Genomic DNA, 13944 nt, shown 5'->3' on the forward strand with positions numbered 1-13944 from the left:
GATAACAGTTGTATGAGCCCCCAATAAAATGTTAAAAAATAAATAAATAAAATAAAATAAAAATAAAAAGGGGGAGAAAAAAAAAGAAAAATATGGCAAGGGACTATAAATCAGAGGTAACTAAACTTGGTAAAGAATAAAGGAGGGGATCCCTTCAGAGGAGAGGTTGAAGCTGAAGACTGAACAGGTCTTAGCAAGATAGTGGGCTGGATAGATCTGTCCCAAACAGGGAGAAAGCACTTGAAACAACTGTCGACTTAGGGAAGCCGAGGGAGGTGATTCAAGAAAATGGAGTTAGAAAGGTAAACTTTTGAGAACCAGTTAGAGTTCAGTTTTAATGAACTTTGGTAACTCCCTGACTACATGGCATGCTGGAGATAGGAGCAAGGATGCTGCCAAAATCTAAGTACGAAGGAGCTTTTTTTGGGGGTAGGACATAGTCTGGAGGTGGTACAAATGGTTAAGCAACTGCTTAGGTGCTACCCAACAGGTAGGAGGCTTGAGTCTACCCAGAAGAAAGACCTGCTTATTTACAGTTGCCAAATCAGCCAATGCAAACACTATGGAACGCAGTTTCTTGTGATATACGTGGGGTCACAGGAGTCAGAAACTTGCAGTCAGTAAAGACTGACTCGACAGCAACTTGTAATGGGCAAAGAACTTAGTCGGAAGAAAAGCTAGACTTACAAATATATCCACCAGTTGTGTGTCAATTTGTTGCGCTGTCCTTGCTGTGATGCTGCAAGCTATGTCATGAGTAGTATTTCACATACCAGCAGAGTCACAGGATCACCCAAGGTTAATAGATTTCAGTGGACTTCAGACCAAGAACAGCCTATGAAGTAGAAATAGGCTGCCCAATGCTGACTGATGAGCCACAGGATTCTTATGAATCATCTAGTATAGTGCCAGAAGATGAGCCCCTCAGGCTAGAAGGCACTCACAATATGACTTAAGGAAGAGCCGCCTCTTAAAGCAGAGTCAACCATAAAGACCTAGATGAAGTAAGCTTAATAGACTTTTACTTGCGAATGTGGTATAATGCAAAATGAGAAGAAGCAACACCAAACACCGATTAATAATTGAAACATAGAATGTAAGAAATGTGAATCTAACAAAATTGAAACTCATCAAAAATGAAGTGTGATGCATAAGTATTGATATCCCAGGTAGAACTGAGCTGAAATGTACTGGTGTTGGCCATTTTGAATCAGAGACAACCATATGATTTATAACACTAGGAATGGCAAATTCAAGAGAAACGGTGTCACGTTCATTGTCATAAAGAAGGTTTCAGGACCTATCTTGAAGTAAAGCACTGTCTGTGATAGGGTAATATCTGTGCACATTAAAGGAAATCTAGTCAACACAGCTGTGGTAGGCCAGGTAGTCTAGAGAAACAAATCTAGTGACGCTCTTCTAAGTATCAGAAAGAGCTTTATATCAAGAAGTAAATATATATCAACAGGTCATCCCAGCCCAGTTCAACTCAAGTTCATAGTCCAGTGTTCCTCCATAAGTTCCTCTTCACACTCATGCTGCTATAGGTTGGTGACACAAAAAAAAGTGAAGTAGGAAGATCATAGGCCAGTGGGTGCAGAATCCCATGGATCCAAGGTTAATGGACACATGGCAGGGCACCAACAACACTCAGGATCAGGTGGTCCAAATGAGGCTGTGGAGGCAGGCAGGAATGTGGAGAGGCAGAGAGAGATTGTCTCTCTTAGTTTTGCTTCTATAACAAAAGGCTTATGACATCCAGGAGGTATCTTCAAGCTGCAACTTGATTGACAGGTTTGACGTCACCCCTAATCAGGAATATCTAGTTGACATAATTCCTAACTACAACAGCAACCGATTTTCAAATTTATACCCCAATCACTAAAGAAAGGAATGAAGAAATTAAAGAATTCTATCAATGTCTTCAGTCTCACACTGATCAAGCATCCAATCAAGATGCATTGATAAGTATTGGCAATTGGAAATAAAGAGGAAGGAAAAGTCATTAGAAAATATGGCCTTGGTGACAGACACCAAGCTTGAAAGTGCATGATAAAATTTTGCAAGACCAATGACTTCTTTATCACGAATACATTATTTAAATAACATTACTGGTGGCTATACACATGGATTGTTCTAGGTGGAATACACAAAAATCAAATTGATTACATCTTTTCAGAAAGTCAGTGGATAACCTCAGTATCAGCAACCAAAAACGATGCCCAGGGATGACTGTGGAACAGACCATCAATTGCTCATTTGTAAATTCAGACTAGAGCTGAAGAAAATGAAAACAAGCCTACCAGAGTCAAAATGCAAACTTGAGTATATCTCACGTGAATTTTTGTACGTCTCAAGAACAGATTTGACTCACGGAGCAGTAATGGCAGGAGACAGGAAGAGTTCTGAGATGGCCTCAAGAGTGTCATGCGTGAAGAAAGCAAAGGGTTACTAAAGAGAAAGGACAGAAAGAGAGGATCAAAGTAGGCGTCAGAACGGGACCCTAAAACTTACTTACTCTCAATCATAGAGCAGCTAAAACAAATGGAAGAGATGATGAAGTAAAAGAGCTGAAAAGGATTTATCAAAGGGCAGCTCAAGAAGGCAAAGTAAAGTGTTAGAATGCATGCAACGTGCCAAGACGTGGAGTTAGTAAACCCAAAAGGAAGAACATGCTCAGCATATATCAAGCTGAAAAAAAATGAAGACAAAATACAAATCTTATATTACAATGCTGAATGATTCTATGAATAAAAATTTGAATGACACAAGAAGCCGCAAAAGAAGTTGGAAGGGACACACAGTCACTGCACTAAAAAGATCTGGTTCATATTCAACCATTTCAAACCAGTGGCATTGACGGAAGAAGTCCAAGCTACAATGAAAGTGTTAACCAAACACAAGGCTCCAGGAATTTTCAGAATACAAATTGAAATGTCTTAGCAAGTTTATGAAGGACAGGAAGCTCTGACTCATCTCTGCCAAAAAAATTGGAAGACAGCTCCCTGGCCAACGGTCCAGAAGAGATCCATATTTGTACCCATTCCAAAGAAAGGAGACGCAGCAGAATGTGGAATTCACAAAACAATAACATTAGTATCACATGCAAGTAAAAGTTTGCTCAAGATCATTCAACAACCACTGCAGCATTACGTCAACTGGGAGGTGACAGAAAGAAGCCAGATTCAGAAGAGGACACGGAACTAGGAACGTTATTGCTAATCAGATAGATCGTGGCTCAAACTGGAGTGTACTGAAAAAGATGTTTACTTGTGTTTTGTTGACTATGAAAATGCATTTGACTGTGTGGATCATAACCGAGTTTGGATAGCATTGAGGAGAATGGGAATTCCAGAATGCTTCATTGTGCTCGTGCAGAAGCTGTAAATGGGCCACGAAGCCGTTGTGTGAACGGAAAAAGGGAATGCAGTGTCTACTCAATGGCACTGAGTTTAGCTTTTGTTCGTGGTATGGTTTAAAATCAAGAAAGTTGTATTTCAGGGTTGTAGCCCTTAGTCATACTTATTTATGCTGAGCAGATATATCATCAGAGAAGCTGGTTTAGATGGAGAAAAATGTGGCATCCGGATTGGAGGCAGACTGATTAACAACCTTCTCTGTGCAGATGCTTGCTGAAAGTGAGGAGGCCCTGAACGCCTCCCTGTTGAAGATCAAGCACTCCGTCCTTCACAATGGAGTGCAATTCAATGTAACGAAATAAAATTTCTTTATAGATAACCTCATAATAAATAGAGAAAAGATTGAGGTTTTGCTAATAGATAACCTCATAATAAATAGAGAAAAGATTGAGGTTTTCAAGGATTTTATCTTGCTTGTCTCCACAATCAATTCTCATGAAAAGAGCTGTCAAGAATTCAAAAGATGGCAAAATGCACTGGGCAAATCTGCCATACAAGACTTCTTCAGACTCTTGTAGTGCAAGGGTGTTAGAGGACTTGGGCATGCCTGACCCAAGCACAGTTTTTCAGTCACCTCAGATCTGTATGAAAGTTGGACATCGAATAAGGAAGACTAAAAGAGAATGGATGCACTCAACTTAAGGTGCTGCCAAAGAATCTTGAAAGTATCATGGACTGCCAAAAGAACAAATAAATCTGCCTTGGAAGAAGTATAACCAGACTGCTTTGTAGATGCAAGAATGGTGAGACTGTTTCAGGCACATTGAACTTGTTATTGGGAAAGACCAATCCTGGATAAGGACATCATGCATTGTAAATAGAGGGGCTGTGAGAAAAGAGAAAGACCCTTGAGAAGATGGATTGACATTGGCTGCAACCAGGAGTCAAACTTGGGACGATGATTGTGAGGATGATGCAGAACTGATTTGTACTTTGTTCTGTTGTACGTAGTGTCGCGAGGCGTGGGAACTGATTCCATGGCAGCTGATAATAACCAAATGGTGCTGAACAACTAAAGCAACAGTTCACTAATATTCCCAAATATTTCCACTTCTCCTCTGTCAACTTGTTACGCTGTGGTGGCCTGCCTGTGGCTGTGATGCTATAAGTTATCCCACTGGAACTTCAAATACAACCGGGTAACCCATGGTGGACAGGCTTTAGTGGAGCTCCAGATTCAAACAGATTGAAGTGAACTGGCACGGCATTCATCATCCAAAAGAACAGTTGAAGATTTATGTTGAAATAGAGTGCTGTCAAAATAGAAATAGAAATGGATACAAAAATACCCATTTACCCACATGAAAGACCAGTTCATACAACTATTATGCATACCTACACATCAATAACTACTAAAGAAGAAGAAATTGAAGATTTAAAAAAAAAATCAAAGTCTGAAAGTAGCCAAGCCTAAAGTCAAGTCAATTGATAATTATCAGTTATTAGAATACAAAAGTTGGGAACGAAAAAGAAGGGTACGCAGCTCAAAAATAGGACCTTAGTGATAGAAATGATGAAGATCACATGAAAAAAATTCTGCAAAACCAGGGGCCGTATTAACTGGAATTCCTTTTTTTTTTCAATAATGAAACAGAGACTGTGTTAGGCAGGGCTCTCTAGAGCAACAAAACTAGGACACTTATGATTATATACATAAAAGGATAGGTTAATATACTGAGAAGGAGTATAACAGCTCATTAGTCCACACAGCAGTACCAACGGCTCAGTTCAGCTCACTTTCTTTAAACAGTTAATATACTGAAGGTGCTTCAGCTCTTGCCAGCTGCTAGGCCAAGGTCAAGGAAGCAGAGAGTGAGTCTGCCCTCAGGCAAGATGAGCAGAGTTGGCCAGCAGGCAGCAGACATGGTAAGAGGAGAGGGTGGCAACAGCAGAACGATGAGAAATTGAGGTGTAGCAGAGGCCAGTAGTATGGAAGCAAAGTGAAGCAGGTCCTGATGGAGCCTCAAGCTCTAGTGATGAATGGCAAGGCAACACAATCCATGGGTTGGCTCGGCCCACAGTAGTGCAGCACACAGTTGAGTCAAAGGACTAGCTCAGGCAGCAACACAATGGGCCGATCACTGGGGTGAAAGAGAGAAGGAGACTAGCCTTGGAAAACCATTTATCTCTGTCTTCCCCCAATCAAGCTGCAACTTGATTAAACTCTGCCTACATGTTCCTATGGGAGCCTAGTTTGCACAATAAACCTAACTATCGTGGAGACTATACATATGGATTTTGATGTGTGGGGTACATAAAATTCAACTAGACTGCATATGTGGAAAGAGCCAATGGAGAAGCTTAATTTTATCTGTCAGAACAAGGCTGAGGGCCAACAGCAAAACAGATGACCCATCAACTACTCTCATGAAAATTCTAGCAGAAGCTGAAGAATGTGAAAACAAGTCCGTGAGAGCCAAAGCACGGTCTTGAATGTATCCTACCTGAATTTAGAAATGGTCTCAAAAGTAGATTTCATACATTGAATGCTGATGATCAAGACTAAATAAGTTGTGGGTGATAGCAAGAACATCATATGTTCGAAAAGTCATTAAAAACAAAGTTAAAAAAAGGATGTCAGAGAGATAATTAAACTGAAAATGTAAAGGGACACATGATGAAATAAAAGAGCTTAAAAGAATATTTCTAAAGGGTGGCTAGAGATAATAAGGCATCATAATGAGATGTAAGGAGTTCTAGTGAGGCAGGAGCGCTCCTCAACAACGGAAAGGTCTGTGGTTCAAACCCAGAAGTCTCTTCAAAAGGAAAGATATCACATTGTGCCTCACAGATTACAGCCTTAAGAACCTTATGGGACAATTCTACTCTGACCAATGTGGCCACTATGGGTCAAGGCCAACTGGACAGCAGTTGGGTTTGGACTTGGGGTATATTGAAATCTGTATTTAAGAAGCTGAAAGAGAAGAATCTTATCAGCGTTTTCTGATATAAAAAAAAAAAAATTTCAGAGAAATGTTCCAGACTTCCCTTACAGGATCAAAGGAGTCTATGAGCTAAAATAGAATGACACAGGAATCATCAGAAGAAGGTGGGAAGAATATGCGAGAGTCGCTGTACTAAAGCAGGTTGGTCAATGTTTGGCCATTTCAGAAGGTAGCATATGATTGAGCATGATACTGAAGGAATAAGTGCCAAGTTACTCTGAAGATTTCGATGCAAAATAAGCCTCCGGGAATGGACAGAATACCAAATGAGATGTTTCCAAAGATGGTTGTAGTACGTGAGGTATCCAGTCACCTATGCCAAGACACTGGCATGAAAGACAGTTATCAGACCACCCAATTGGCAGAGACCCACATAGTTGCCTGTTGAAAGGAAGGTGATCTCACTGCTGCATTACACCAACTGGAAACTTCCAGAAAATGAAATGAGCTTCAGAACACAAGGGGGAAAGAGGGGTGTCATGGTTGATGCCAGATGAATCTTAGCTGAAAGCAGAGAATACCAGAAAGATGTTTACCTATGTTGTATTGATTATGCAAAGGCATTCAGCTGCTGGAGCCAGAACAAATTATGAATGGTGCTGAAAAATGTCAACTCCCAAGCTCATAATTGGGCTCCTGTGGAACATGGCATAAATCAAGAGGCAGTTGTTCTAACAGAGCAAGGGGTGTGTGTCAAGGCTGTATCCTATTACCATACTTTCACAGTCTGCACCCAGAGCAAACAGTCTGTGGACTGGATAGTGTTTATTTCTGCAGTCGAATAACTGTGAGTCAAAGCTGACTCAACAGCGCCTCACATGTTGTTGCAACCCTCTCTTTAGAATACAAACATTCTCCAGGTAGTGCCACTCCGCACTTATTTAAACCTCTATGCTGAGTTCACATTCTTGCATATAAACATGTGGAATATGTTGTAGTAGTTTTCATTGTAAATCTTAAAGCATAATGAAACCAAACTCACTGTTGTTGAGTTGATTCTAGGTCATAGCCAAAAAGGAAAATACAAAAAATAAAAATAATAAAAGGGTAGATCTACCCCTTCTGGATTTTGAGACTGCAAGTCTATGGGAGTAGAAAGCCTCATCTTTTTCCTGTGGAGTCGCTGGTGATTTCGAACTGTTGTTACAGTTAGGATCCCAACATATCACCACTGTGACGCCAGGTCTCCTGCTCAAAAGCAAAAGCCTTTCATTAAAAACTGAGTTCTTTAAAAACATCGTTCAAAAACTGCAAGCATTTCAGTTACGTAATTATTTTGAAATACTGGTCATGTTGTACCATTTGATTATATTTCCAAACAATAAGAACTTTAACCCATCAGTCTTCAAATGCTTGAAATAAAAAAAGTTAATTGCAAATTAGTGATCTGGGGGAAGTGCCTCTCAATTTTCCAGTAAATAAAGATTATGCCCATTTATATGATGTATCTCCTTTTGATATACTTCAACTGGACTGAAGTATCACTCAGCATCATCAGACAGTTTGGGAGTGATACACTTAATGACAAGATGCCTGAGTCGTGCAAACAGTTTGCATCGGATTACTAACTAAATTTTGACAGCTCAAACCCACCTGACAGGGCCGCAGAGGAAAGGCCTGGCAATCCAGTTCCATAAAGATTCCCACCCACTCCCAACAAATCCTCATCAAGATTATAAATCTTAACTGCAACAGACAGCCACATCTCCCTCCCACCGAGTGGTTAGCGGGTCAAAGCCACCAACTTCGCAAGTCGCATTTCACTGCTTACTGAACAGTGCCCCCTTCCAAAGAGGACCCCCTTCCGTAAAGATGCCAGCCCGGAGGAAAACCACGTGGAGCAGTGCTTCCCCATCACATCTGGGCTCAGCATGATTCAGAACCTTCTCCACAGGTGTTTTGGTTTTATTTACTTGTGAAAAAAGAGAGAGAATACCTGTGTTGGGTCATCTGGTGTCATGCAGTAAGCAAGTTGCTGTGATTTCAAATTCACTTCTGCTTTCTCCCGTCCCTGTCTGGGAAGCATGCAGGAGAAAGTGAGGAGCAACAGAAAGCTGCTGAAACAGGAGCTGAAGGAGCGAGAAGAGGTGGAGACCCGGATCAACTCTGTGAAGACTTGGGTTCGGGAAACGAAAGACTACTTGGGAAACCCCACAATGGAGACAGATGCTCACCTCAAAGAACTCCAGGTACCCACTCTCTCCTACCCCCTCCCCTTCAGAAAAGCCCAAACCTGGTTTTTCTTAGACCCTGGTTTATTTGCCACAAAAATGACCAGCTAAAAACCTTTCAGCAATAGTTTATGTAAAATACATTTTCTTTCCATGCATGGCTCCTTATGTGAGACGAAAGTGAATTGCTTTGTTTTAAAATGTTCTCGAATTCTACACTCTGGATCACAGGTTCCCAGACTTGTTTGGCCTACAGCTCCCTATTCAGAAAATAAATAAAATTTAAAAATATTACTCAGCATTCTGCTGACAAGAAAAAACGTTTGTACTATAACCCGTGATCCATCTAGGTTGGGCTACAGTCAGCTAGGTCAGCAGCTTAAACCACCAGCCGCTCTGTGTGAGAAAGACAGGGCTTTCTACTCCCATGAAGAGTGACAGTCTCAGAAACCCACAGGGACAGTTCTACACTGACCTGTAGGGGCGCCATGAGTCAGCGTGAACTTGATGGCGTGAGTTGGGTCTTTTTGGAGGGGGTTATGAGTTGAGCTGCTAACTGCAGGTTCCACCAGCCCGCCACCTCTCTACCCCAGAAGAACAATGAGGCTTTCTACTCCTGGAGAGATTTACAGTCTGGGAAACCCACAGGGGCAGTTCTACTCTGTCCTAGAGGGTTACAAAGAGTAGGAATGGGTTCCCTGGCAGTTACGTTTGGTTTCTTTCTTGGAATCATCCCAAATGCCCCCATCCCCCACATCCCAATACCAGGGAGCAATACCACCCACTTTTGGAAATATGGCTTTATATTGATGATCAATACATAGCATCGCATTTGTACTCCTTATCTTCTTTATCAGATTCCTGAAATTTGCCGTTTTAAACCTTTCCCCCCAGATTCTCTTAACGGAAGTCACCAATCACCGGCAGAGCGTTGAGAAAATGGCTGAAGACCAGAAGAAGAAGTACCTGGGGCTTTCTGCTCTGTTACCTTCTGAACTGTCCCTCCAGCTAGCTGAGGTCGCCTTAGACTTGGGGACAATTCACGATCAGGTAAACCTACGTGGTGGCACGATGCTGTTGATGAGACATTCTTGAGGCTCACCATCCTGTCTGCTGGCCAAAGGAGTGGGAGCCACACCAAATCAAAGCTAGGCCAGTGTGAAGGGACCGTGACTCCACTCCTCTGCTTGGGTTTCCCAATTTAGGGAAAAGCCTTGGAAGACTTTGTGCTATTAAGTCTGAGAAGCAGGTTACAACAGAATACAAACCTGAGCCATTGATATTGCCATCATCTGTCAGGAGCGCTCTGTGCACGTTTGATGAATATAAGAACCTCTGGGGGTCCACTGTGCTCCCTTGGAAATAGCAGCAGGAAGGGTATAAGCGACATGTACAGATGGCGAAGGGAATGCAGCTTGGACACCTGGGAGAGGTAATGCTGCAGGTGGTCCTTTGGACAGAGCTCATAGGTGCCAGAGCTGAAGTGCTTTGTTATTCTGACTCCTAGAGACCCCATTGGACAGGGGAGGATTGCTCCATCAGTTTCCAAGCAGACCACCACATCTATTTCCCTTGGAGAGGTTGGAGGGATCCACCCGACAACCTCTCAGCCAGTCGCCCTTTGAAGGCTTACCCACCAGCGCTCTTCCAAGCAGCATTCACCCCTGGCGCTCTCATTGCCATCATTTGAGGTTTCAGGCGTCTGTCAACTGGTTTTAACCGAGGGTGGTGTTGCTGTCCTGCTTGTTTAGATCCAGGACAAAGTGAAAGAAGTTGAGCAAAGCAAGGCCATGAGCCAGGAATTCAGCCGAAACATCCAGAAGCTAGCCAGAGTTCTCACAACCACCCTGACGAAGTTGAATGCCAAGACAGCTGATTTAGTTCAAGCGAAAGCTGAGCAAAAGGTAAGAAAGGAGAAGAGGCCACATACAGGGTGTTACTGAATGACGGACATTTATTGCTGTGGGCGAAGGGTCGGTTTCTTTTTTATTTTAAAGTCATTTTATTAGGGGCTCATATAACTCTTATCACAATCCATGCATACATTAATTGTGTAAAGCACATTTGTACATTCATTGCCCTCATCATTCTCAAAACATTTGCTCTCCACGTAAGCCCCTGGTATCAGCTCCTCATTTTTCCCCTCTCTCCCCACTACCCCCTCCCTCATGAGCCCTTGATAATTTATAAATTAATATTTTGTCATATCTTGCCCTGTCCGACGTCTCAAAGGGTTGTTTTCATGTGAAGCTTTAGAAGACAGCTTTCTGCAGGTTCAGGCTTCATGAAAACCAGAACGTAAAAGCGGGCCGAGAAGACATTTTATAAATGTGATATTATTATCTGTTTGCAGAGCATAATTTATTCTTACAGCTGATCTATTTTAATAGATGTATGTGCATGTGTGCTTAAGAGGGATTGAGGGATTGTGTTGTCTTGTGCTGGCAAGTTGATTCTGACTCAGCTGCCCTCTCCCTGCCAGTGAGTGGATGCCAACTCATAGATAGCAACCATGCAGGACACTCTATACGGCCGGGTAGAACTGAGACTAACTCCTCACGGGAGTGGAAAGCCTCTTCTTTCTTTCTAGTGGCAAATGGTCCTTTCAAACTGCCAACCTTTCGGTTAGCAGCCCAAGCTGAACCCACAGGTCACCAGGGCTCCTGTCGTTGTTGTACAGGGCAGCTCCCAGCAAGACGGGCTGTTCAAACTCAGTAGTCTCTTTGAAGAAGATTGACAGCCTCAAAAAGCTCATTTTGGGGTCACTCCGAGTCGGAACGAGAGGGAGTCACAAAGGGGGTGCAACAATGAGTTCCGACATAACAATTCCGAGGATGGAACAGGTCCGGGCAATGTTTCGCTCTGTAGTACATGAGCCTCGTCTTTCCTCAGAGCAGCTAGTGGGTCCGAGCTCTGGTTACCATAACCCACTCCACCACCAGGGGTCCTTTTTGCACCACCCCAAAAATCCTCACTGCCATGGGGTAAGTCTGATGCACAGTAACCCTCTAGGACAGGGGCCAAGTGCCCCTGTGGGTTTTCAAGAAGGTGACAAACCGCCAGGGTTCTCCACTTCACCATCAGACATCCTAATTTAGGAACACGAGTCTGTGCATTCCGAAGAGACTTCTGTTGTCAGCAGTTAATCTGTGCTCTCCCTCTTCTGAGGGTTCGGTGATTCTAATCCTTTCTGGGTGCGGCTGAGGCAAAATGTTAACCTCTTAGTCAGCCTGACAGGAAATAACCATCAGGATTACAACACCCTCTGTCCTGCTCACAGCGCAGCCGTGGCCGGGTCGCACTATTAATCCTTCTCATCTTGGAACATCTAGAGAAACAATGCTTTGTGCAAAATAATGCTGCCCATCTAGGTGCTGGGGGAAGAACTCGATGGCTGTCACGTGGAGTTAATGGCGCTGGATGCAGCCGTCCAGAAGTTCTCTGAAGAGAATGGCCAACTGGGCAAGCCTCTGGTCAAGAAGCTTGGGAAACTGAGCGAGCTCCACCAGCAGAGCATCCGGCAGGCTGAGCACCGGCTCTCCAGGCTCAATCAGGTACGTGCTCTGCGCCTGTTGCTGAACTCCTTCAAAGCGAAAGCTTTCATGTTACCTGGTCCTTTCTGGAAAAAAACAAAACAAAAGCCCCAAAGATTACATTGACAGGGAGGAGAGTCAGGGAGGTATAGCTTACTGTGTCCCATACCTAGGCTTCCTAAGACTTACTCTTAAACCTGCATTCATTTCCACCAAAGCATGTTATAAGTCCACTGACAAAGATGGTGATCTAAATGCCTTCTGGGCGGAATGTTTTATAACCTGGAGAGGTACAAGGTGTGGTTTGGAAAAGAATCAAAGTGTCCATCAAGCATGCTCCATAAGTTTTATTCCGATCAGTTTGGGGTGAATTCAAGCACCTTAAACTAAGATAGACAAAAAATTCACTTTCATCAATTTAGGAGATTCTAGTTCGCCAACTATCAAAGTTGTTGGGCAAAGAACAGATGTTTGCAAAGTTAAACACAAAGGGGGTAACCAATGAATAACCTGGCATGCTCTCTTGCCGCTGCTACCTGTACCCCACCCTGGGAGAAAGACGAGGCTTTCTACTGCCAAGAGCTTCAGTCTTGGGGGCAGTTCCCCTCTGCCCTTGAGGGTCTCCATGAATCAGCACCAGCTTGATGGTGATGAGGGCCCCCCTACCCACTGGCTGTACCCTGAGTGTTGGGGTGGGAAGAGGAGCTCACTAGACAAGAGTTGAGATGGAAACCTAAGAAAGAGAACATTCAAGCATTTCCCTGGAATTCATCAGAAAGTCAATTTTTAACAGGGAAATTGGCTTTCATGCTCTCTTTACATCTCACCGGCATTATTGTGATTCACCCCTAGAATCAACAGAGGCATGTAGAAGACTGGTTTATGGCTCAGGAAACTCAAATTGACATCTGTTATCCAAATGTTACTATATTTCAGGCAGCATCTCATTTAGAAGAATACAACGAACTGCCTGGACCCATTCTGAAGTGGATTGAGAAAGCTAAAGAACTGGTACATGGAAATATTGCCTGGAATTCTGCAAGCCAGCTTCGGGAACAATACATTTCACATCAGGTAACTGGGAGCTTTCAGCTGTTCAGCAGTAGCTATGAAGGCAGTCTGGTAAGTGGTTAGACTGACGAACAAGTGAGCGGGCCGTGGTGTCAACCAAAGGAAGATTAAGGTAAACAGGAAGCATTGTCCCAGCGTCTGTAGGAAGTAGCTCCCTGTGAGTTTTCCTAAGATTGTGTGACTCATAAATATTTCATCTCCTCCAAGTGCCTCTCCCCTTCAGACCAAAACAATCAGCTCTATGGAACTGTTTTGTGTGTGTGTGTGTGTGTGTGTGTGTGTGTGTGTGTGTGCGTGCAAGGGCTTTGAAGCAATTGTTTGCAGGGGGTGATGGGGAAAATCTTGCCCCATGAAGCGAGGTAGCCCAGTGTGGAAAGATGATGGATTCAAACTTGGAAAACTAAGTTCTGCTTTTGAAGCTGTGTTGTTTGGAGCAGGAACTCTTTGCCTGTCTCCACTCACTTGTGGGATCTGCACAGTGGGGGTGTCGATCACAGTGCTGTTGCACTATTACAAGGATGTCTGAGAATTGTAACACAGGCAAACAGCCCGCACATTGGCTAGCACAAGCAGGTGCTGGGTAAACAGTGCCCTGATGCCTCCTGCCTGGCATCTGCCCAGGTCTCGCTTACATGGCCTCCCCCCAGGAGGTGGAAGTCAACTGGGACAAGCGATGAATCTGACATGACTTCATTTCCTCTCAAGCCACTAGACAAAAGTGTTCCTTTTTTTTTTTTGGTCCCAGTCATATGGTCCAGGAAATGATTTCATCGCTTTATAATTTTTTTTCTAGATATATATATTT

General features: G+C 43.2%; 1 protein-coding gene across 1 annotated transcript in view; it reads left to right on the forward strand.

Moving 5' to 3' along the window:
- SYNE1 (spectrin repeat containing nuclear envelope protein 1) overlaps positions 1–13944 on the forward strand; it is a 326773-nt gene that overhangs the window by 105220 nt on the left and 207609 nt on the right. The window contains exons 43-47 of the mRNA XM_045294717.1: positions 8388–8553; positions 9430–9585; positions 10287–10439; positions 11907–12089; positions 13005–13142. Of these exons, the coding sequence (XP_045150652.1) occupies positions 8388–8553; positions 9430–9585; positions 10287–10439; positions 11907–12089; positions 13005–13142 (796 nt within the window). The remainder of the gene's footprint in view (positions 1–8387; positions 8554–9429; positions 9586–10286; positions 10440–11906; positions 12090–13004; positions 13143–13944) is intronic.

The sequence above is a fragment of the Echinops telfairi genome, unplaced genomic scaffold (genome assembly GCF_000313985.2).
Source record: "Echinops telfairi isolate 266 unplaced genomic scaffold, ASM31398v2 ScPeMD7_3533;HRSCAF=4204_0, whole genome shotgun sequence".
Classification (NCBI taxonomy): Eukaryota; Metazoa; Chordata; class Mammalia; order Afrosoricida; family Tenrecidae; genus Echinops; species Echinops telfairi.